The 22,957-nt window shown below is 44.7% G+C and overlaps 1 protein-coding gene across 1 annotated transcript in view; it reads right to left on the reverse strand.

Annotated features, from left to right (window-relative positions):
• The window catches only part of LOC137503731 (gamma-aminobutyric acid receptor subunit rho-2-like), an 80,931-nt gene extending 59,647 nt beyond the window's left edge, over positions 1-21,284 (reverse strand). Inside the window, exons 1-2 of the mRNA XM_068231137.1 lie at positions 20,914-21,284; positions 10,474-10,580 (exon numbers count right to left, since the gene is read on the reverse strand). Of these exons, the coding sequence (XP_068087238.1) occupies positions 10,474-10,580; positions 20,914-21,098 (292 nt within the window). The 5' untranslated portion in view covers positions 21,099-21,284. The remainder of the gene's footprint in view (positions 1-10,473; positions 10,581-20,913) is intronic.
• Positions 21,285-22,957: the final 1,673 nt, after the last annotated feature.

The raw sequence follows: 22,957 nt of genomic DNA on the forward strand, positions 1-22,957 counted from the left end.
GAGGGTTAAACAGCTTCTGATCACTCACACAAAGATACCCTGCTGTTTTTGTTCAACTAATCCTTATGATCATTATGAAGCTTCTCTGGTTAATCCTGATGCCCTGCAAAGACACCAACACATGCTGTGCAGTTCCAGATGTTTACCGCCCACGTGCACTATAGAAATACTCAGCAAAGATCTTTATGCAGACCTTTGTTGTGCTTGCTCCAGACAACAGTAACCAACCCTGTGGGGTTTTGTACTCTTATTTTGCATTCTGTTTATTCTGACAGCATAACATTTCTAATTGCACTGAGATTTAATGAGTAAATAATGGACAGTAATACAAATCATGCATAATTGATGCATAAATCTTTAGAGTTCATCTAATTAATTACTTACAAACTGCCAAACTGATTAAGCCTTGAAGGAAAATGTTGCAAAAAAATATATTCCAAAATAAAGTACTGAGGACAGTTTGATCATTAACTGTGTCAATCTGGGTTGGGCGGGGCTGAGAGCAGCTATGAGTGCTGCTGTCAGTCAGTGGTACTTGTTATGCTATGCTGAGATTTTCACTTGCTTGTAGCTTTTGCTTCATGTTAGTCCACACATCTTCAAAGTTTCTCTATGGTCTGAATTCAAAGAAAACAGAGATTTTCTTTACTTTTCTTTTTACCCAAATACCAAATCATTTTACGAAGCTTTCTTGTAAAATTCTCTCTTTATGAATAATGTATAAGGCTCTCTGACACCATGGGCAGCGATAAGTTCTCATACAAAATGCATGAGGACTGGAGGGCCGAGGCAGAGGCGAGAGAGGCTCAAGCCTCAGGGCACAGTGTAGGAGGGGCTTCACAACTCACCCAGCTATTATTCCCCTATTGTGTTTGAAGCAGAGAGAAATAAGAAAAGGGGATACACGACAGTGACTACAATCCAGATAACTAGAGATCAGATGTTGGGGGGGTTGGATGCCCTGGGGTGCCTCTTAGTCTGATAGCAATCAGTGTATGACGGCTGGGGTGGGAGGGATGGAAGGGTGCACTATGGTGTCTCAGCCTTGAGTGCTTGATGAACTTTTCCCAGCTTTGGAAGAATGCTACACACAGGGATCGGGACTCAATTCCTCTGGTGACAGTTCAGGGCCAAGGTCTCTACAGGCTCGTCACAAGCCTAGAGGTGAGAGACCTGTATGTTGCTATGGAGCAGGGAGGAAGGACTTGAAGGAGGAGTGCTTGATGGAGCGGCTTCCAGTGGACTTAGGTGAGTAGGAAAACAATGTGCTGGGTGGTCGGTCGGACATTGTGACACATCTGGCATACTGTATCTGAAGGCGACGTTGGGGGTCTCCTGGACACACACTAGATTGTTGCACAATGCAGTCCTTAAAGTTTACCAGAGTTGACACTCGACATATTGAGATATATAGTGCCAAGCATACAAATAATTAGGTTGTGTTGCTTCTTTCTTTTTCTCCCTGCAAGAGTTAACATTCAGGTATGCAACTGACAGTTTCTCTCCAATTGGGACCTAGTCCGACCATGGTGGAATCCTCATTGATAATGAATTAGTGGCCATAAAACTCTTTTCTGGCAAAGAACAGTTGCTTTTGCTGCTGCCCTGTATGATCGCATCATGCAGGCTCTCCCATGCACGCACTCGCATGCACGCTTACGCAGATGGTCCTGAGACTCTCAAAACTATAATGGCTGAAAATGGAGAAATAGTGTATATTTTTCCTTTTAAAATGAATAAAAAATAAAGGAATTACTAAAAATAAATAAATATAAAATCCTAATTTGTGGCAACAAAAACAGGCTATAGGTAATTTAGGTGTAATAAGTAGAGATGGCTCAAACCTCCGATTTTAGGTTCGCGAACCTACCGCGAAAGTTCGGTTCGCGCGAACTTTCGCGAACCGCAATAGACTTCAATGGGGAGGCGAACTTAAAAATTTAGAAAAAATTCTGCTGACTAGAAACATGATGGAGAAGATGTTTCAAGTGGTCTAATACCTGGAGGAAGACATGGTTGAGTGGAATACACATCAAAAGTACTAGAAAAAAATCTGCATTTGACACAAAGCAGTGTTTTAAGGTCAGAAATCTCATTGAATGTTCAATTGCAGGCCTACACTGCGATCAGCTAGGAGCAAGCTAACAAGCCTATAAGAGCCTAACTAAGCTTTCCCTAGCAGAGTCTGTCAGCAGCTGTCCCTTAACTAATTACTGTAGGCAGACGAGTGAATAAAACGTCAGGAGAACCTTGCCTTTTATAAGGGGGGGGGGGGGGGGGGACACCAGGAGTGAGTATAGTCTGATTGGCGACAATGAGCCTGCTGACTGTGATGTAGAGGGTCAAAGTTGTGCTCAATGGAGCATTATGGGGGCGAATCGAACTTCTGCAAAAGTTCGCCTTGGCCGGCAAACGCGTACCACCTAAAGTTCGCCTGGAACCGTTCGCGGGCGAACCGTTCGGGCCATCTTTAGTGATAAGTAGTGATAACACTGACTAAATTATTTTAAATTAATATTGTAAAAAATAAGCAATTTTATTAAGTACGCTATTTTCACCACAGTTTCTTTTCAATGGTTAGCTTACCTTAGTTTAAAGCACATATAGAGGTGATCATTACTAGCATAGCCCCAATATAGCAGTTGAAAGAGGGCCCCTGGTGGGCTCCTCTGGTCCAGGGGCTTCGGCCCCCCTCACTTCTGCATCCACTATTGCCACACATTTGGCTCAACCAAATGGATCCATTCTAGTGTCATGTTTGTGGCCAAGAAAGATGCCTATTTCAGCAAAGGACAAGGCATTACCTGCAGTAGATGAAAATATTTAGCTAACCAAATCTACTTCTGTATTTAGAGCCATGTCACAGCAGGATTCCAGATGACTACAAATCCATGCTTATAACTGATCAAGCTGTGTAAATCCATCAAGCAATGATCATCAATCACATTTTTGTGCAGCCTGCTTTAGGGATGTGCTGTCATTTAACTAAAATGGGCAGCACGGTGGCGTAGTGGTTAACGCTCTTGCCTTGCAGCGCTGGGTCCCCAGAACGAATCCCAGCCAGGTCAACATCTGCAAGGAGTTTGTATGTTCTCCCCGTATCTGCATGGATTTCCTCTGGGCACTCCAGTTTCCTCCCACATCCCAAAAACATACAGATAAGTTAACTGGCTTCCCCCTAAATTGGCCGTAGACTACAATAAATACACTACACGATACATACATAGACATATGACTATGGTAGGGACTAGATTGTAAGCCCCTCTGAGGAACAGTTAGTGACAAAACAATATACTCTGTACAGCGCTGCGTAATATGTTGGTGCTACGTTAATACCGTACTTAAATAAATAAATTAGGTGACAGGGTTGCATCTAAAAAACTTGTCCCTCTAACACAAAAATCATTGGAGTCCACCAAATGTTTACACCCCCTTCCTCCATGGTGACTCCCATGGTCAGGGGCCCATTTGCTAAAAATAATTTAAATGACCACCATGATTGTTCCTGACCCATAACAAGTACACCAAAGTGCTGCAGCCACCAGACTGAGCACATCGCATAACAGTGAGTGTAGCAGCACCTGCGGTAGTGGATGTCAAATTCATGTTCTGACAACCTTGTTTTGAATAAGCAAAAATGGACATGGGTTCTTGATATGTTATACCAGATAATACAAATTTTATTTTCTAAACTCGATGGCACAAAACAGCTTGATTGCATGCAAAAATCAGCTTCACTTAAAAAAGGACCAGTAAAAACTTGTGGATGATCCTAGTGTCACATAATGATGCTCTAGAAAACTAAGTAGCACACCTATCTACTCTAAGCCGGCATCATACATGCACTCACGCTATCACTCCAATGGTGCTCATACACTCCTAAAGGCGCCTTAATCCAATAAGAGGTATATTCCGGTTAGCTTGCTCCCTATAGGGGGCAGACAGTCCACCTGTACAGCAGCGATACTCCTGGGTTCACACTAAACCTTGTTTTGCCCTGAAGAAGGGACCTGCTTGTCCTGAAACATTCTGACTGTCTGCATCAATAAAGTCATAGAAAATTAAGGACGTGCCAGCCTTGTTGTATTGTTTATACCGCCCAGCCATGACAAGTGTGGCCAGCACACATCTGGAGGGGATGGATGGACATTGCATTGGGAGGGTGGGTAAGAAGTTGGGGCCCCCTACAGCCCCAGTCACCCTGTAGCTGCAAGGATTGCTCTCCCAGTAGTTATGCATCTGTTAAGTTCAGGGGTGTAGGGAAGAAGCCCCTGCAACCAAAGAGGAGGGAGGCAGAGTTGTGAAGGCCACCAACCTACAATCCTTCCCATGCTTTGATACAGGGGTTCATCCTTTACATCAGGTGTTTTTGTGGCTGCACTTGTTATGGCTAGTGGGGATCATGGTGGCCATTTATGACACTTGCAAAATGAGCCCCCAGGTTCTTAGATTCATCAAGGGGAGTAAAGTGAAGGGATGTGAACATTAGAGGACGATCAAAGTTTTGCTGGGAGGCTCCATGATTGATAGTTATGTGGCTGGCTAGGTAAGTTATTATTATATGGTATATGTAGAAAATAGGTCGGCACATGCAAAGAAAGCAGCATAAAAGTAGATATTTATTTATCCGAGAAGCAAAAAGCAGTCAGCAATAGGCAGTCGGCAATAAGTACAGTTGTACAAGTAGTCCTACCCGGTATTTGATAGCTGTGGGGTGAGGTGGGAGCAGGGCCGGGCCGAGGCATAGGCTGGAGAGGCTCCAGCCTCAGGGCGCAGTGTAGGAGGGGGCGCAGAATTCATTCAGCTGTCATTCCTAATTGTGTTTGAAGCAGAAAGAAATAAGAAAAGGGGATACATGGCAGTGACTGCAAGCCATATAAGTAGATATTAAGGTTTTGGGGAGGCTATGGGCCCTGTGGCGCCTCTTATTCTAATAGCAATCAGTGTGTGATGGCTGGGGTGGGAGAGATGGAGGGGCGCACTTTGGTGTCTCAGCCTTGGGTGCTAGAGGACCTTGTCCCGGCTCTGGGTGGGAGCGATGGGGGCCGCCTTACGACCGGTGCGCATTGCCTCTGAAGACGTTCAGGAGAGCGAAACGGTCGTAAGGCGGCCCCCATCGCTCCCACCTCACCCCACAGCTATCAAATATCGGGTAGGACTACTTGTACAACTGTACTTATTGCCGACTGCCTATTGCTGACTGCTTTTTGCTTCTTGCATTAGCCGGATAAATAAAGCAACTTTTATGCTGCTTTCTTTGCATGTGCCGAGTCTGACCTATTTTCTACATATACCATATTGAACTGTCTTGTCTTCAAGGCCTGAGCACGCAATTTTTCAGCATTTATACCCGATATACCCTCCTTATAAGCAATCTAAACATTGATGATACTTCTTCACTGAGATCTGCAGTGCCGGTTCTTTGCATCTTTTTTGGGACTAGTAAGTTATTATTTCCCAGCTAATCAGTTGTCTTCCTGTGCTAAAGTGCTTCCTACCTCGCCCTTTTCATAGGCAAAAAGAATCGATGTTCAGATACTCTTTATGTATTTATTTTTTAGTCATGCCAACTTTATTGTGATAACATTTGTTTCTCCAACCCTGTAGTACACTCTCAGCGTATATCCACATTTACTCCACAATCTTTACAGATGACAATAATACTAGACATGCCAAAGCATGAATCCCCATAGAAACAAGCTGAAATGCAGAAATGATTATAACGCTATACAAACAGTCTGCACAGCACTTCCAGACATGAAAGCGGACTCAAAAGCCTTAGGCCATGGATGCTGGCGTAATGACCTGTCTCAGCAGTTACTTGTTGCCCTTTGAATACTGACACAGACTTATTTTTGATCACTTTACATGCTTGACCTCAGGCTTGGTGTGTAACAATGCTTCCCTCTTACGCTGTGCCCAGATCCTTCAGATTCTAGTTACCAACACTGCTAATGATGTACTACATTAACATTTCACAGCGACATTTCATTATCAACAGGAGTATGGCATATGATGTTACCCAAAGACAGAGTAACAAAATAATCATATGTACATTGGCTAATACTTTAATTATCACAAGCATCAGCTTATTCCATCTTGTAATTGTGTTTTTAATTTGTGTGTTTGTGATTTGGGGGCCCCTTCTAATCTTTTTTGGTAAAATGAAGTAGAGAGAGGTTAGAGAAAGTCGCTGGTGGGCCCTTTGACACCCACTAGGCCCCAGGCACCTACCTAGGTCGCTTGGTGGATGATCCTGCTCTGCTTAAAATAGTTTCTGCCAAAGGGCGTTGATAGTCTGTATTATGCTTGGATCAGAGGGACTTTTAAAATCTCTGTATTAACTTAATTGGTGCAATGCTGGTAATGATCACCTCTATACGTGCAGCTACTGCAACATTTTGTTTGTTCTGTTTAAGCTGCGTATATTTGTATAAAATTAGCATACAATTTGCCTGAACTGAGTCATTTGCATCTCACTAACTATCCATGGCAGCCAGCATTAAAGTTGCATGCACCAAACAATTTATATTGTACGATTTATTGCACAATTACCATTTTCAAAAAACTCCCTGTGTGGATTTATGAGAATGGGCTGAACAGTTGGGTGCTGCGGTATCTTCTGCCATTTACTAAATGAAACCAGCACCAATGCATCAATGCAAAATAGAATTTTTTTTTTTAAAGTTGTGGAGTGCCTAGACCAATGTTGCCCTTCAGTACTACTAGGGCAGTGAAAGCAAATTAAAGTCCAGAATACCAGTTGGCCTTTCCTCTAAAAATAGTTCTTTCAATAAAACACAGCTCTTGAAATTAGATTATAAACAGCATAAAATAGGAACCTGCATCTCAGGACAGCCCGCTGTTTCAGCAGTCAGCTTTTCTTCATGGAGGGCTTGTTCAGCATGAAGAAAGGTTGACTGCCTGAAACAGCAGGCTGTCCTGAAATGCAGCTCCCTTTTCCAATAAAGAGCTGTTTTTTATTGAAAGAGCTAGCTTTTTTTCACCAGGAGATACAAACTAGGACCGTCGACTTGAAAGGAACACTCACAAAATTTATAAAAAAATAAAACTAATAAGCATTTATACTGAAAAGAAAGCTAGTAAAATGGATAGTAAAGTGTTAAGAATTAGTTAAAAAATAAAATCATCCTGCTGTTTACAAATTCATGACAGCCTGCATGAGAGGACCTCTTAACGTCGAAGGCTGTAATAGGGCTACTAGCTGCGCAACGGCATTTCAGCTAGTTGTATGCATGATGTTAGCCAGGCAGATACATGCAGCCCGTACTACAGCCTCTGTTGGTAAGAGTCCCTCTCATGTAGGCTGTCATGAAATTTGTAAACAGCAGGATGATTTCTTTTTTAACTAATTTTTAACCCTTTACTATCTATTTTACTAGCTGTCTTTTCAGTATAAATGCTTTTTAGTTTTATTTTTTATACATTTCGCGAGTGGTCCTTTCATTTATCTTCTGCCATAGCAGGGGGGGTTAGTGGAAGTATTAATAAAGGGAAGGAGTCAGGGTGAGCATGTCTTATGGTGCCCATACAAGGAACAATAAAAACATTAAATTTTCCCGTTTATTCAACCAAAACGATCAAATCGATTTTTTTTTTAACAAGAAAAATGAACGATTATGATGTTTTTTTTTATTAAAAAGCTGATCTGACATGTTGAAAAACCTTTATATCTAAACAAAAAGAAAAAAATGAATAATTTTTTTACCATGTATGGGTACCACTAGAAGTGCAATACTTTAAAGAGGAACTATGTAGTATGAGGGCCAACAGACTTTGAATACCATAAACATATTGTGTAGCTGAGCTCTCATACTACAGGGAAGTGTTAAAATTAGCACATTGGATGTGTGTAACATGCTTAACTATGGGTATGAACATTGCACTCATTATATGGCTGTGGCTTAGTCCAGGAGCATGAAAAATATGGTATCCCAAACACTAGAAACCCCCCTGATGCTCTTCCAGTTGGCAGTGGTCCCATGGAAATGAAATGACTAATTTGATTTGAATACTGCAACAAATCCGCAAATCAGAAGTGCAGTATGTGGGGCAAAATGGCGGTATGCGCAATATCTGGGATACTCTTTTCAAGCTCCTGGATTTGGAGATGATAGTCTGACAAGTTATCATTGTTATATATTTATATAGTGCTGACATCTTCTTCAGCACTGTAGAGTGCACAGACATGTCACAACTGTCCCTCAGAGGAGCTCACAGTCTAATCTCCACCTTCGTCATAGCCTACTTTCCATACTAAGTCTAAGGTCAATTTTGGGGTGAAGCAATTAACTTATCAGTATGTTTTTGGGGTGTGGCAGGTAAACTAGAGTGCCTAGAGGGTCCCATGCAAATACGGAAAGTACATGTCATCTCTTTGCAGTCGCCTAGGTGCCCAGGCTGTGAGACAAGAGTGCTCACCACTATGCCACTTGCTGGGTGAAGTTCTCCAGTAAATTCCACCTCTAGTCAAAAATATATTAAATATATTTTTGTGGATAACTGTTAAAACATATTTTCTTTGCATGTTATGGGGAGGGTGGATGGTGGACACATGGGGGCATTGGGGTTGGATGACTTGCTGTTTTCAAAAGGTTTAAATAGTTTTTTTATTTAAAAGATTATATGTCTTCTCTCCGTGTCAGAGTGAAGATACTGAAAGGGAGATAAAGGCAGGTACAGCACCATGATCATAGGTGCAGGTGCCAATGAACATGGCTCCTCCTGACCTTAGTAAGGAGACATAATAATCTGTCAGTGCGGGAAAACATAGCAAAGCAGTAATCACAAAATCAAAAGCCTATAAATATCGCTATTGATCTCTGCCAGGAGATAGCTGTCACATGAGAACTTGGTTCTGGAAAACCCGGAACGATGAGATTGAACCCTACATTCCAGCAGGGTTAAAAGTGCACAAAATGATAAAAATTTCAGCGGGTGAGTGAGGCTTTTGCCCATAGTCAGCCTACCAGCTCATACTCTTGCAGAGATGAACAGAGAGCTCCTTTGTGGCTGGGCTCACTTGCCAGCCATCTGTTCCTTCAGAATTGCAAGTGTCGACAAATTACATTATTGCTTCATATGGAAAACCCTTATAGAGGAGTACCAGTCTCTAAAAGGCCAGTCTCTCATAACAGTGCATGTTAATACAGCAGTACATTTAGGGCAGATTCCCACTGGGGCTATATTTTATCTAGACAGGGGCAGTTAAAAGTGCAGCAGTTTCACAGAGTTTCAGCTACTGAGTAAAACAAGGATACTGATGCTCTGGCAAAATGGACCATTTTTGCTCCAGTTCCCCCGACATCCATCTTGATAATTTTTTCCTACTGGAGTTTCTTTGTAATATGCCTGTGTCTCTCATGTGTGCCCAACAGGAAACACATTAACCACTTGCCGACCGCACACTCATACCGTGCGGTGGCAAAGTGGTAGCTGGAGGACCAGCGACGCACATCTCCGTCGCCAGGTGCCTCCCTAATTAATCAGGAAAGGCCGCTCGCGCGAGCGGCCGTTTCCTGTTAGATCACGAAGCAGGTCTCCGTGAATAGCCTGCGAGCCGCTGATCACGGCTCGCAGACTAAATGTAAATGCAAGAGACGTTTGTCTCCTTTGTTTACATTGAACGGCGCTGCTGCTACAGCAGCGCCATAAGGCAGATCGGCGATCCCCGGCCAATCAGCGGCCGAGGATCGCCGCCATGTGACAGAGGACAGTCTGTCACAGGCTGCACAGGACGGATAGCGTCCTGTGCAGCCCCGATCACCAGGGGTGAGAGGGAGGGGGGGAATTTTGCCGCGGAGGGGGGCTATGAGGTGCCCCCCCCCGCAACATGCCAGACAGGAGGAGCGATCAGACCCCCCCTGCACATCATCCCCATAGGGGGGAAAAAAGGGGGGCGATCTGATCGCTCTGCCTGCAACGTGATCTGTGCTGGGGGCTGCAGAGCACACCCAGTACAGATCATAAAAAACCACGCTGGTCCTTAAGGGGGGGGTAAAGGCTGAGTCCTCAAGTGGTTAAGGTGGCCACTAACGAAACAATTTGCTGAACGATAAATTACAAATGATTCTTCGTATGAACGATCGTAAATGTTCGTTTGTGACCACTAATGGACCAAAATCTTCTAACCAATCCGATCAGACTAATGAAATTGATCCTAATTTTGATTCAATCTGATTGGATTGCTTAGGAGATTTTTTATCTATTAGTGGTCCCAAACGATCATTTATGATCGTTCATACCAATAATCACTCTTAATCGATAGTTCCGCAAATTATATAATTAGTGGCCACCTTTAGAGAGATTTTCTAGCACATAGAACTCTCTCAGAACAGATTTGATCACCTGTCGTTTAAGTTCCATTTAACACACATTATTCTTTTGTCTCAACAGTGAATAATTCATGTAATCACATATCCACATCCATTTTAAAGCCACTCTTTTTCTTACCTCCAAATGCAGGCCTCATAGAAAAATCGTGTTCATTCACTCTAAGAAGCTGGTCATTTTTACCTCTTCGAAGTTTTGTAAGATCGTGGTTCTTTTTATATACATGGCTGAAAAATATTAAAAAAGGTTCAGTTTCGTTCATATAAGAATATTTAAAAATAGACATTTTCAAATGGAAATAATTTTACTATGTACATTATAATGACAACACCTAAAGTCGGGACCAGACTACCCAGAAGGTAACTGAGGAAGCTGCTTCAGACCTTGAGGGACCTATGGCAGGCCCCTGAATTGCAGAGTGCCAGGCAGAGTGGAAAGGTAACTCACCAGTCCAGGCTCCAGCAATGGAATCTTCCTACCTCCGCCTACAGTATTCATGTCTCCATGGCTCAGGCAGCATTTCTGATCAAGAGACCCACTGGCACATAACACCAATTCATACAAGCTGGTGGGACGGGAAAGGAGAAATAGCTAAGACTCGGTTCCCAATTATGTGGAAAACTTACCCATTCAGTACATTTTCTACACCTCCAAAAATGCACCTGGTGATTACGCCAGCAATTTCCAAAAGCACATTCTGTAACTGTACATTGTAATATTCTCCGACACTTTTTTCTTCCCTGCATGATTGCAGGTTGAACAGCATGATGGTGATAATGAGCTTAGCAGGAGTAGCAACTTCACCTTCAGAGCTAGTTGTTAATTCCCTCTGCTTTGATGCTTCAGGACACATGATTTGATTTTTTTTTTAACTTTATCTGCAGAGCTGTTGTTTGTTTCTCACAAAAATGTACCAAGAGGATCCTCAGCTTACTAAGCTATCAGATGGTATGTAAGTCCAGGATGTGTTCATCTCAAGAGTTATATCAGTCATTGTAAGTCAGACATATTTATTTAGATACTGTTCTCATGTTGCTCATAAGCTGCTTTGAAATAAAACAAACAAAAAAAAATAATATCTGAAAACATTTTTCATGGGATTTAAAGGGATTCTTCCGTGGATCACTCAGCCTACCTAGTACTGCTATCTGGGTTGTGTGTGTGTGTGTGTGTGTGTGTGTGTGTGTGTGTGTGTGTGTGTGTGTGTGTGTGTGTGTGTGTGTGTGTGTGTGTGTGTGTGGTGGTGGTGGTGGGGGGGGGGGTGCAAGGACTACCTCATACTGCTATCAAGATGGGGGGCACAAAGGCTACCTAGTATTTCTATTGGGGGGGAACAAAGACTACTGACATCTATGTAGTGCAAAGGCTACCTATTACCTATCTCTCGGTGCCCCAAGATTACCACGCGTCGCTCCAAAAATCAGCGGTCGTCGTGAAAATCACCAGAAAAATTGCATAGTGGGTACGGGCCTTAACTCTTCTCTGAGAACCTCATGTGGGTGATGATGGGATAGGGGATGAATATACACTGCTGTCCAATCCAGCCAAGCTGCATCTGACAATGACAAAGGAAGCAGACACTGTAAACTCAACCAAGTCAAAAATTAACAACGCATAAATGGTTTATGTGCAATGTACAAAATTGTAATGCAATAATTTCCACAAAACATGCATTACAAACCACAAACTTGTGCTAGGGCTTTAAATCTTGGCTTGCGACATTAAGGAAGCTTTAAATTATTCTTAGATGTTCACATTAATGAACTTTGCCATTCTTTACCATGCCTTATTTCAGCCATCAGACCATGGATGACATGATTGCTGGAGACACACACAAGAACATCCTTGAGGGGGAATGCAAATTTTCCTTTTTCAGGCTAATATATTGCATAATCCATTTTTCCTTGGGTGGATCAGCTCTAACAAATAATCTAAAGGAACACATTTTGTGTATAATGACATAACCATGGAGAGCACAGAGACCGCTAACAGATTGTGTGAATGGTTTAAAAGATTTACTTTCTGATGTAACACAGAGAACTCCAACTCAGCCAGCAGTAATCACATCCTAAATGTCATAATACTTTGTAGCCCTGACTAAAGGTAATGTCACTATAATGAATGCATTTTTGGGAAATCGCAGCATGCAAGGCCAGTTTTGTTAGTGTTTTAATAATGTGTTTATCTACCAGATCATTTAAACAAATCTGAACTAGTTAAAAAGAAAAAAAATAGCTTGAGAGGTTTCCCCAATACTCCTGGTCCTCCCCTTCTTCCCAGCTGCACTCACGTTCATGTACAAGCACAGCGCCAGTAGGGTTTATGCCTGCACAGTAGCATGAAGCTTCTCAAGCATGGGGAAAAAAAGCAATGCACGAGCGGCTACAGATGCGAACCCTGCTGGCACCTATGCAGCATGACCCTTCATCCATGTACAAGCATGGCCACACTGTGCAGGTGCCAGTAGGGGTTTGCACCTGTGCGGTAGCACAAAGCTGCTTGTGCATGGCGACTATGCAGGCACGAACCCTACTGGGGCATGCGCCGTGCAGCTGCAATCATACATGGAGGGAAGCCAGAAAAACATATTCAACAATGTTGTTGTTGAACATGTCTAGAGGGACTGAGCGCAGGAACAAAGGGGTATAAGAAGTTTGGGGAAGCTTCTGGACTATCCAAAGAACTGATTGAAAGCTGTCCAAACTGTTCCCACTATCCCATCATCACCCACATGAGGTAGTCAGGGAGAAGGTGGTAGGATGCACAAGGCAGTCTTTCCCTGTCAGCACAGTACATCCCACCAGCTCCCTCTGCTCCTAAGAAATGAAGTTTCTGTGGCCAGCACTACAGCTCAGAAGACTTCCCACAGTGGTTAGAATCTGCTGAGTTGTTGTGCTGGCCACAAAGAGTTCATCTATAAACAGCAGGGGGAGGAGGTAGGTGGGTTATCTCTGTTTTCAGCACCGAGAGCAGCTCTCTAGTTAATAAAAACTCTCCTTTTAAATACAAGCTTTTGTGAACAAACTAATTCACATGTTAGGGGTGTAAAGAGCATTTTTCTAAAATTTCTCATGAAAATTGTGTGAGTCATTGCACTGCCCCTATTCACAATACTAATAATCAAATGTATGAGACTTTGAACCATTCAGTCTGCAGCAATCCTTAATATTCTATTACACAAAGGGCTAGTATGCACTTGAATCTGGACTTTTGACTTGAATTCAGCTGTCATTTTAACAGTTTTAATAAAGGCTGACTGCAACATCAGCTTGAAGTCAATTCAGATCAGTTTTTCCTAGCATACCGCACAAAGCAGTGTCCTTTGTCTTGAGTTCAAGTTAAGAATGAACTCAGGGGTCAGTATATACTAGCTCTAGAATTTCCTAAGTCCCTTTTCCCTCTATTGCTTCAGTTTTTCTTCCCAGCACTGCAGAAGCCCTGAGGTCAAAGTATATGTATGTAGCCTATCAAAGTATGCTATATTTAGCCTCTGCCTAAAAATTTCATTTCAAAGTATGATACAATGTAAGATTGTTATATCTGTTTTCTGAGATTGTTTTGATCAAATAAGTGGTAATATGTAAGGGTATGTCAGGTATACAGTATTTTATACAAATGCTATTACAAGGTATTGGCCCTTATTTTTGAGATTTCAGCAAATCGAGTTGACTGGCCGAAACACAATATCAGTATCAACAATAACAATATCAACTGAACAGAGTTATAGAACAATCCATAATTAAACCCTATGTAAATGCAAGAGAAAGAAAAATAAAATAAAAATAAAATGAAACTCACTGCCAGGGGCGTAACAAGGTCCCACCGGGCCCCTCTGCCATTTTGGGGGGCTGGAGGGGTCACAGGATGAGGGGAAAGCCATGCTGCACTTCGGCGGGACGGTCCCCTCCCTCACCTCGGGCTCTCCCCTCCGCGCTCCCCTCCAGCGTTGAATAGTTTGTGTATGCAGGCGGCGGGCAGCATCAGATACATACCTTCCGTGCGCTCCAGCGTGGACATTTCTCCCTCTAGTGTCTGTCGCGACTTCCTGTTTATACAGGAAGTCGCGTCAGACACTAGAGAGAAAGGAACGTCCACGCTGGAGCGCACGGAAGGTATGTATCTGCCGCTGCCCGCCGCCTGCATACACAAACTATTCAACGCTGGAGGGGCGCGCAGAGGGGAGAGCCCTAGGTGGGGGGGGGGGGGGAGACCGTCCCGCCGAAGTGCATCATGGCTTTCCCCTCATGCTGCAACCCCTCCAGCCCCCCAAAACGCCCCCAAGCGGGGCTAGAAACACTTATGCTGGCCAGAAAAGTGATGGAAAAGATGTTTCAAGGGGTCTAACACCTGGAGGGGGGCATGGTGGAGTGGGATGGATGCCAAAAGTCCCGGGGAAAATCTGGATTTGACACAAAGCAGTGTTTTAAGGGCAGAAATCACATTGAATGCTAAATTGCAGGCCTAAAGTGCTTTAAAACATCTTGCATGTGTATACATCAATCAAGGAGTGTAATTAGAGTACTGCTTCACACTGACACACCAAACTCACTGTGTTACGCACCGCAAACAACTGTTTGTGTAGTGACGGCCGTGCTGGACTGGTGCACACCATGGCCAGAGTGCAGGCCGTGGCGATTTTCAAGCCCATATGGTCGCCGGGCTGTGGTAGCTAAATGATAGAACAACAGTGACCGTCAGGTAGGTATATGCAGTGATGGGTATTATAATGTGCACCAGTCACACACAGGCAGGTACCGGACAGGCTCAGTGACACTGCGTACGCTCATGTAGGTAGGTGGGTGCACTGAAGTGAACAACAGGTAGTAGGTATATGCAGTGATGGGTATTACAATGTGCACTTGTCACACACAGACAGGTACCGGACAGGCACAGTGACACTGCGTGCGCTCATGTAGGTAGGTGGGTGCACTGAAGCGAACAACAGGTAGTAGGTATATGCAGTGATGGGTATTACAATGTACACCTGTCACACAGAGACAGATACCGGACAGGCCCAGTGACACTGCGTGCGCTCACGTAGGTAGGTGGGTGCACTGAAGTGAACAACAGGTAGTAGGTATATGCAGTGATGGGTATTACAGTGTGCACCTGTCACACACACAGGTAGTCACTGAATGTGCTGGGCCTGGCAGTGGCACACACAGTAGGAATTACCAAGGCTGTCTATGCAACACAAGTGTCAGTGGGACACACACAAAAAAAAAGTAGATCACAAGAACAAGATTAGCTCTCAAAAGAGCTGTTGAGGGGTGCTTTTTTAGCAATAACAATCAGCCAGGAGCAAGCTAACAAGCCTACAAGTGCCTAACTAAGCTTTCACTATGAGAGTCTGCAGTAGCTATCCCTTCTCTAATTACTGCAGGCACACGAGTGAGTCCAATGCCTGACGCTGCCTGCCTTTTATAGGGGGGGGGGCCTCCAGGAGGGAGTGTAGCCTAATTGGCTGCTGACTGTGATGTAGAGGGTCAAAGTTGACCGTCATGATGCACTATGGGGGCGAACTGAACTTCCAGAAAAGTTTGCGTTCGATCGCGAATGCGAACCAATTAAGTTCGCCGGTTCTCGTTCGACCAGCGAACGGTTCGGGCCATCGCTACTTGCTGGTGTTTTAAAAAGCATGTTATTTACAATTAAAAAGCAATAAAGGACAGCGCTCCTCTTCTTTTCATCACTGGAATCTTGTTAGAACTCCTGTGAGCACAAGGAGCCGAGGAATGTGGAAGAGATCATGTGACCACCTGTGATGTCACCTTCAGATGGATCTCAGTCACACGGTTCTTCTTAGCTTGAAGAACTTTTAAGAGCGTCGTATTGAAGTGGCCGGAGAATCTAGGGATCATTACTGCACCCAGGACGCCATTTTGTTTGGTATGTTATTTACAAGTTGTAAAATTATGACCTAGGAGAAAACTCAGGTGAAAAAGTGAGTTGTATATGGGCCATTGCCTCATAGACTGCCTCTTAGGCCTGTTTCACACTGGCGTTAAAAAATGGTCCATTCCCAGATCAGAACAGATACTGTACAAACAGAACGGATGCAAATGGATCCAGTGTTAACCTATAGAACCGTTCACATGCGTACGGCAAAATCCAATGGGGGTATGGAGGGGTTGTGAGGACGCTCCACTGGGGGTGGGGGTCTGGGGGGAATGTGGGGACGCTCCACTGGAGGTGGGGGTCTGGAGGAGATGTGAGGACCCTCCACTGAGGGTGGGGGTCTGGGGGGAATATGGGGACGCTCCACTGGAGGTGGGGGTCTGGAGGAGATGTGAGGACCCTCCACTGAGGGTGGGGGTCTGGGGGGAATATGGGGATGCTCCACTGGGGGTGGGGGTCTGGGGGGAATGTGGTGACCCTCCACTGGGGGTGGGGGTCTGGGGGGAATGTGGGGAAGCTCCACTGAGGGTGGGGGTCTGGGGGGAATGTGGGGACGCTCCACTGGGGGTGGGGGTCTGGGGGGAATGTGAGGACGCTCCACTGGGGGTGGGGGTCTGGAGGGGATGTGAGGACGCTCCACTGGGGGTGGGGGTCTGGGGGGAATGTGGAGACGCTCCACTGGAGGTGGGGGTCTGGAGGAGATGTGAGGACCCTCCACTGAGGGTGGGGGTCTGGGGGGAATATGGGGAAGGTCCACTGGGGGTGGGGGTCTGGGGGGAATGTGAGGACACTCCACTGGGGGTGGGGGTCTGGGGGAATGTGGGGACGCTCCAATGGGGGTGGGGGTCTGGAGGGGATGTGAAGACGCTCCACTGGGGGTGGGGGTCTGGGGGGAATGTGGAGACGCTCCACTGGAGGTGGGGGTCTGGAGGAGATGTGAGGACCCTCCACTGAGGGTGGGGGTCTGGGGGGAATATGGGGAAGGTCCACTGGGCGTGGGGGTCTGGGAGGAATGTGAGGACACTCCACTGGGGGTGGGGGTCTGGGGGGAATGTGGGGAAGCTCCACTGTGGGTGGGGGTCTAGGGGGAATGTGGGACGCTCCACTGGGGGTGGGGGTCTGGAGGGGATGTGAGGACGCTCCACTGGGGGTGGGGATCTGGGGGGAATGTGGAGACACTCCACTGGGGGTGGGGGTCTGGAGGGGATGTGAGGACCCTCCACTGGGGGTAGGGATCTGGGGGGAATGTGGAGATGCTCCACTGGGGGTGGGGGGAATGTGGGGAAGCTCCACTGGGGGTGGGGGTCTGGGGGGAATGTGGGGACGCTCCACTGGGCGTGGGGGTCTGGAGGGGATGTGAGGACGCTCCACTGGGGGTGGGGATCTGGGGGGAATGTGGAGACGCTCCACTGGGGGTGGGGGTCTGGAGGGGATGTGAGGACGCTCCACTGGGGGTGGGGATCTGGGGGGAATGTGGAGACGCTCCACTGGGGGTGGGGGTCTGGGGGGAATGTGGGGACACTCTACTGGGGGTGGGGGTCTGGGGGGAATGTGGGGATGCTCCACTGGGGGGAATGTGGGGATGCTCCACTGGGGGTGGGGGTCTGAGGAGATGTGGGGACGAGGTGCACCTGAGTAGGCGGGTGAGGGAGGGAGGGTTTTTTACCAGGCTTCAGTCTTCTTTCCCTTCAATTGGTCATAAGTCGCTTCATGTGACTACCACAATTGGAATGTGACCTGGGATGCAATTGAAAGCAGAAGGCAGAAGCCTGGTAAGTTAACCCTCCCTCACCTGCCCGCTCAGGTGCACGGATCAATGGATTGGAGTGAAAACGGATCCAATCGACCGGTGATCAGATCCATTTTCATGGATCCGTTTGCCAGAGTGAACCAAGCCTTACAGATCCAGTGAAGCAGAAACCGGATCTGTTTGGCTAAAAATGCTAGTGTGAAACTGCCCTAATACTTTTAACCATAGACCCTGAACAATTATGTAGATCAGGCGTTTCTGACAAGATTACCTGCATGCTTGTTTCAGGTGTGTGATTCAGACACTACTGTACAGTAAGATCAGCAGGACTGCCAGGCAACGGGTATTGTTTAACCACTTGAGGACCGCAGTGTTAAACCCGCCTAAAGACCTGGCCTTTTTATTGTTAATTGGCCACTGCAGCTTTAAGGCCAAGCTGCAGGGCCGCACAACACAGCACACAAGTGATTCCTCCCCACCGACAGAGCTCGCTGTCCTCATTTTTTGTTTGTTTTGTAAACCCCTCCCACCCACCCCCCCCCCCCCCTCCCCCCAGCCAGGCAATCCTGCGATCGGCTGTCATAGGCTTCTGCATATGAGAGCCGATCGCTCTCTTGTCCCCCAAGGGGACAGCCGTGTCACACGACTGTCCCCAGTACAGTCCCCTGTACTAACAGAAAAGACGGCGGTTTCGCCGTCTAACAGTCTTCCGAGCGGCAAACGCCGCTTGGAGACTGAAGGCCCCCCCCCCCAGAGCAGGAGTTGTGCGCGCAGCCTGCGCACGATCTCCTGCTAAATGCAGCCCCAAGACTTGATGCCAATTGGCGTTAGGCGGTCCTGGGGCTGCCGCCGTGACCACGACCATGGCGTGGGGCGGTCTTTAAGTAGTTTAAAGGAAATAAATATGGCAGCCTCCATATGTCTCTAACCTCGGATTCATTTTAACCCCATATTTGAGCTTTCTGGCCCCTACGTTGCTGCAGAAGCCAAATCATGTATAATGCCACAAGTAAGTCTGTGAAAGTGTGGTGTAAGGGCTTCTTAATTCTACTTCTTTCCAAAATTACTTTTATGTCTACTGGTCTTACCTTTGAGCATTTTAACACAAAAAAATTTCAACAAAGTAACTTAGTAATATCTAGCAACTGTATCAGAGGCACTCAGAGGCGCTCAACGTTGATGATACTGGCAGATGCTGTTTACTCCTATCTGTTATTGCCTGATTAAGCAGTTTTGTATCCCGCGAAATACGTTGTACTTTATTTGGAGTATCCAATAAATTTGTTTTGACTGAAAATCCACAGTCGTATGTTCTGCTTGGAGGGGGTAAGTCCACCACTACCTCCTCTATTACCAAGATGGGTTTTTAAGTTCTTTTAGTGTTTTTTATCCTGTTGACGCCTCTGGTATCTTATTATCTACATCAAGTCCACCCTTGGTGGAGGGTTGTACCTTTCCTTCTTCTACTGCAGAGAGCAATCCTGAGTGGGGTCAGGACAATCTCCTCACCTGCTTTGACAGTGGTTGTCTACTTGGTAACCCTGGTTTGTGAGTATTCAATTAATATTATTACTCCTCCAATTATACATTACCAGTACATACTACACTATACTGGGCTCTTGGTGTTCTCTCTTTTTTCGTATGTTTTTTTTTTACTTTCAGCAGCTGCCTCAAGTAGTCTAGGATATTCACTGAAAACTTTTTCTTCTGCTGTTTCACACACTAGACAGCAAAGCACACACATGGACTGTGACAGACACACAATGTTAATTAACAGGTCTCTACAAAGGGCAATGATCATGTAAAATAACAGTATTCCATCAATTAGTCTGATTTCAGTTTATTATAGTCCAAAAAAAACAAACAGATAGGTAGTCGAAAACTTACTGCCACTCTGGGGCATTTTATTTGATGAAAAAGGATGAGCCTTGTTTAGGATGAGCTATCTCATACAGTCTTTGTCCTATTAACTCTTATTTGTTACATTCATTAAAACGTTTTAGTTTACTCCTAGCACTTTGTATCGGAGCAGAATGTACATTTGATTACAAATGATTGCTTAGAATTTATACATCAATAATATTCTTCCAAATGAGTAGTGAGGTCTTAAGTATATATACATATATAAAAAAAACAACAGTAGCTTACATCTGCATTATTTTACTGACTGTTTATGATCACTTTGTTTAAAAAACAGATGATAATTTACTTGACAGTTAATAGCACAAGCATTAACTCTCCCATCCATTAAATATTAACTATCAATGCTTCGATTAAAGCAATACTTCAGTAGGTACGGCCGATTTAATGGTCTGACATCTAATCTTGTTAAGCAAATTGTAAGGGGTACGTCAGATCACTGGATTACAGTGTTAGGCATATACAGAACAACCTGGCTACAAAGCAATACAGATAACTAATCATTTTCTCATTTTTCTTATACAGAAAACATTTCTTCAAATAAAAGTCTGCTGTGTGCCCCAGACAGGCGGTATTCAAGACTATATAGCTGGCTGCTTTTCTTCTTCCTTATTATGTGTGTACAGTATTTAGATGCAATTATGTCTATAGTTTGCTTTATGGTTAACAAAGTTATAAACAATAGTAGTGTGGGTTCTTCATATGCCAATTTAGAAAGTTGCATATTTGTCAGATTTACACTCACAAACTGCCTTACAGAAGACAAAATAGTAAGTAGCATAAATTATGAGCACAGGATCTCTATTATGGAACATATAATTACAATGTATACATTAAAATACAAGTGGTGCAAAGTTAAACATTAAAAGCAGTTAAAATTGCAGACAAAGACTATGGAACTCAACAGAGCACAGATGGTATAAAAAGAACCTGGGTAGCTTAACACTGCTGTGCAGCTAGAGGATGCAGGATGGAGGTATCTTAGCAGTTACCTGGCTTGTTTGTGCACTTCCATCTGATTTGTCCATCTCCTCCTACGGTGCTTCTTACTTTCTGTGAGGAGGATGAGACAGAGGATGAGCAGAAGGAGTTTGAAGGAATGAAGCATTTTGAGCACAGTGGTAAGATCCGCTCTGCAGTTTCTCCCAGCAGTAGCAATGCTTACTGGTGCACACATTGAGTCAGCTGTTTGTCCCAGGAAACATACTGGCCAGACAGATCAGTGGCAGGCTGTGCTTCTGACTCCTGTAACACGCTCAGCTCACAGACCATTCCAACATGAATGATGGGCACTGGCCATTTCTAAGGGCTAGCAGAAGTTGGCTGTGCTGTGCTGCACATCCCCTGGGGTCCTAGGACAGAGATTTCACTAAACCCCTTACATAATAGGCATGTGGTTCACAATGCAATTATGGACACTCCGGATGATTCATCAGAGCACTAATCTGGGTTACATTTTCATGACAGATGATGGAATCTTTACAACTACTTTCAAATGCTGTTTTAGGAACTGTATTTTTTTTTTTAACATTTTGGCTAATCAGTATATCAAAACACTGGCTTACAGTGGCCATGACACTCAAATCTTTTAGGCAAAAAAAAATTGCACGAGACTATAAAAATGCACATATTCACTCATATAAATCTAATGTTACATACATAATGCATACAGGAAATGTACATACGGTAGAATCCCTATATAGTAAACTTCAATGGACCTGGCCAAGTAGTATACTACATCAGAAGTCTACAATATCAGAATTGGTCATATACATTGTATATTTTGTATAGATGCATTTGCTGGGACCTGAGGACTGAGATTACTATATTCACAGGTTTACTATATCAGAGTTTACTATAACGAGATTCTACTGTATTAAATATATACATATGCAAAGATAGATATACTAAATGATTAACAAAAAGTGCTTCTGTAGCTGTAGACTTGTTGCCAGAGAAATAAAGGTGGTTTGGAGGATGGCATTCTCACCTTGTGATGTTCAGTCCCTAGCTTCAATCTGGGAATGGGCATTATGTGCATAGAGTTTGTATGTTTTTCCTGTGTTTGGGTTTCCTCTGGAAACTATGGTTTTCTCCCACATCCTAAAAACATAAAGATAAGTAAACTGGCTTCTTCCATATTGGCAACAGACTATGATAGGTATGCATGACTATGGTAGGAATTAAAGCGTGAGCCCCTATGAAGGACAATTTGTGAGAAGACTATATACCCTGTAAAGAACTGCAGGAAAAAAAATGCACAATAAATAAAAACACCCGTTTACCTGGATTTCCCCACAGAAGATATTTCCTCATTAGAGGCATAACTATTGGGGGAGCAGGTCCCACAACTGCAAGGGGGTCCAGAGTTTTGGGTGGCCCCTACTACTTATTCTACCTCCCTCTGATACAGTGGTCCATCCTCCTGGTCAGGTGTTCTTGTGGCTACACCTTATGAGGTGCGGGGGTTGTGATGGCCACATTTGTGTCATAACTCCTGGCAGATGGTCCTTCAGGCTGAATAGGTAATTTGAGCATCGGTAGCCGTTGGGTAAACTATGCACTGCATAGATTGCAATGCTAATTGTGGCAATTGCAGCACCCAGTTTGTAGTTTGCAAGCCAGCCGCACCCAATAAATAACGTTAATAGGTGGCGCAGATATCAGTGGAGAGAGCATTTAGCAGTGGAGGCCGGTGCTGATATCAGTGGCGATTGCGGTGTGTGTGTGTGTGGGGGGGAGAGTAGGTGAGGCTATACTAGAGGGAGAGTTAGTGTGAGAATATTGATATGAAATAACAGTGGATAGTGATGAATATCACCTTTCCCCAGTGCCCTTTTCACATGTACTCCTCCAAGCTGTTGGGGTCACCGAGAGGGGTCAGGAAAAGGGTTGTGAACATGGGGAGGGGACCCACCAAAGTTTTGCAGGGGAGCCCCACGATGTGTAAATACATCACAGTTTCTCATCTTATCTTCAAAAACATCTCAAACACCCAGCGAATGAAAAAGCACTAAAAGGTAGGTTATAAATGCA

Source organism: Hyperolius riggenbachi, chromosome 4 (genome assembly GCF_040937935.1).
Source record: "Hyperolius riggenbachi isolate aHypRig1 chromosome 4, aHypRig1.pri, whole genome shotgun sequence".
NCBI lineage: Eukaryota > Metazoa > Chordata > Amphibia > Anura > Hyperoliidae > Hyperolius > Hyperolius riggenbachi.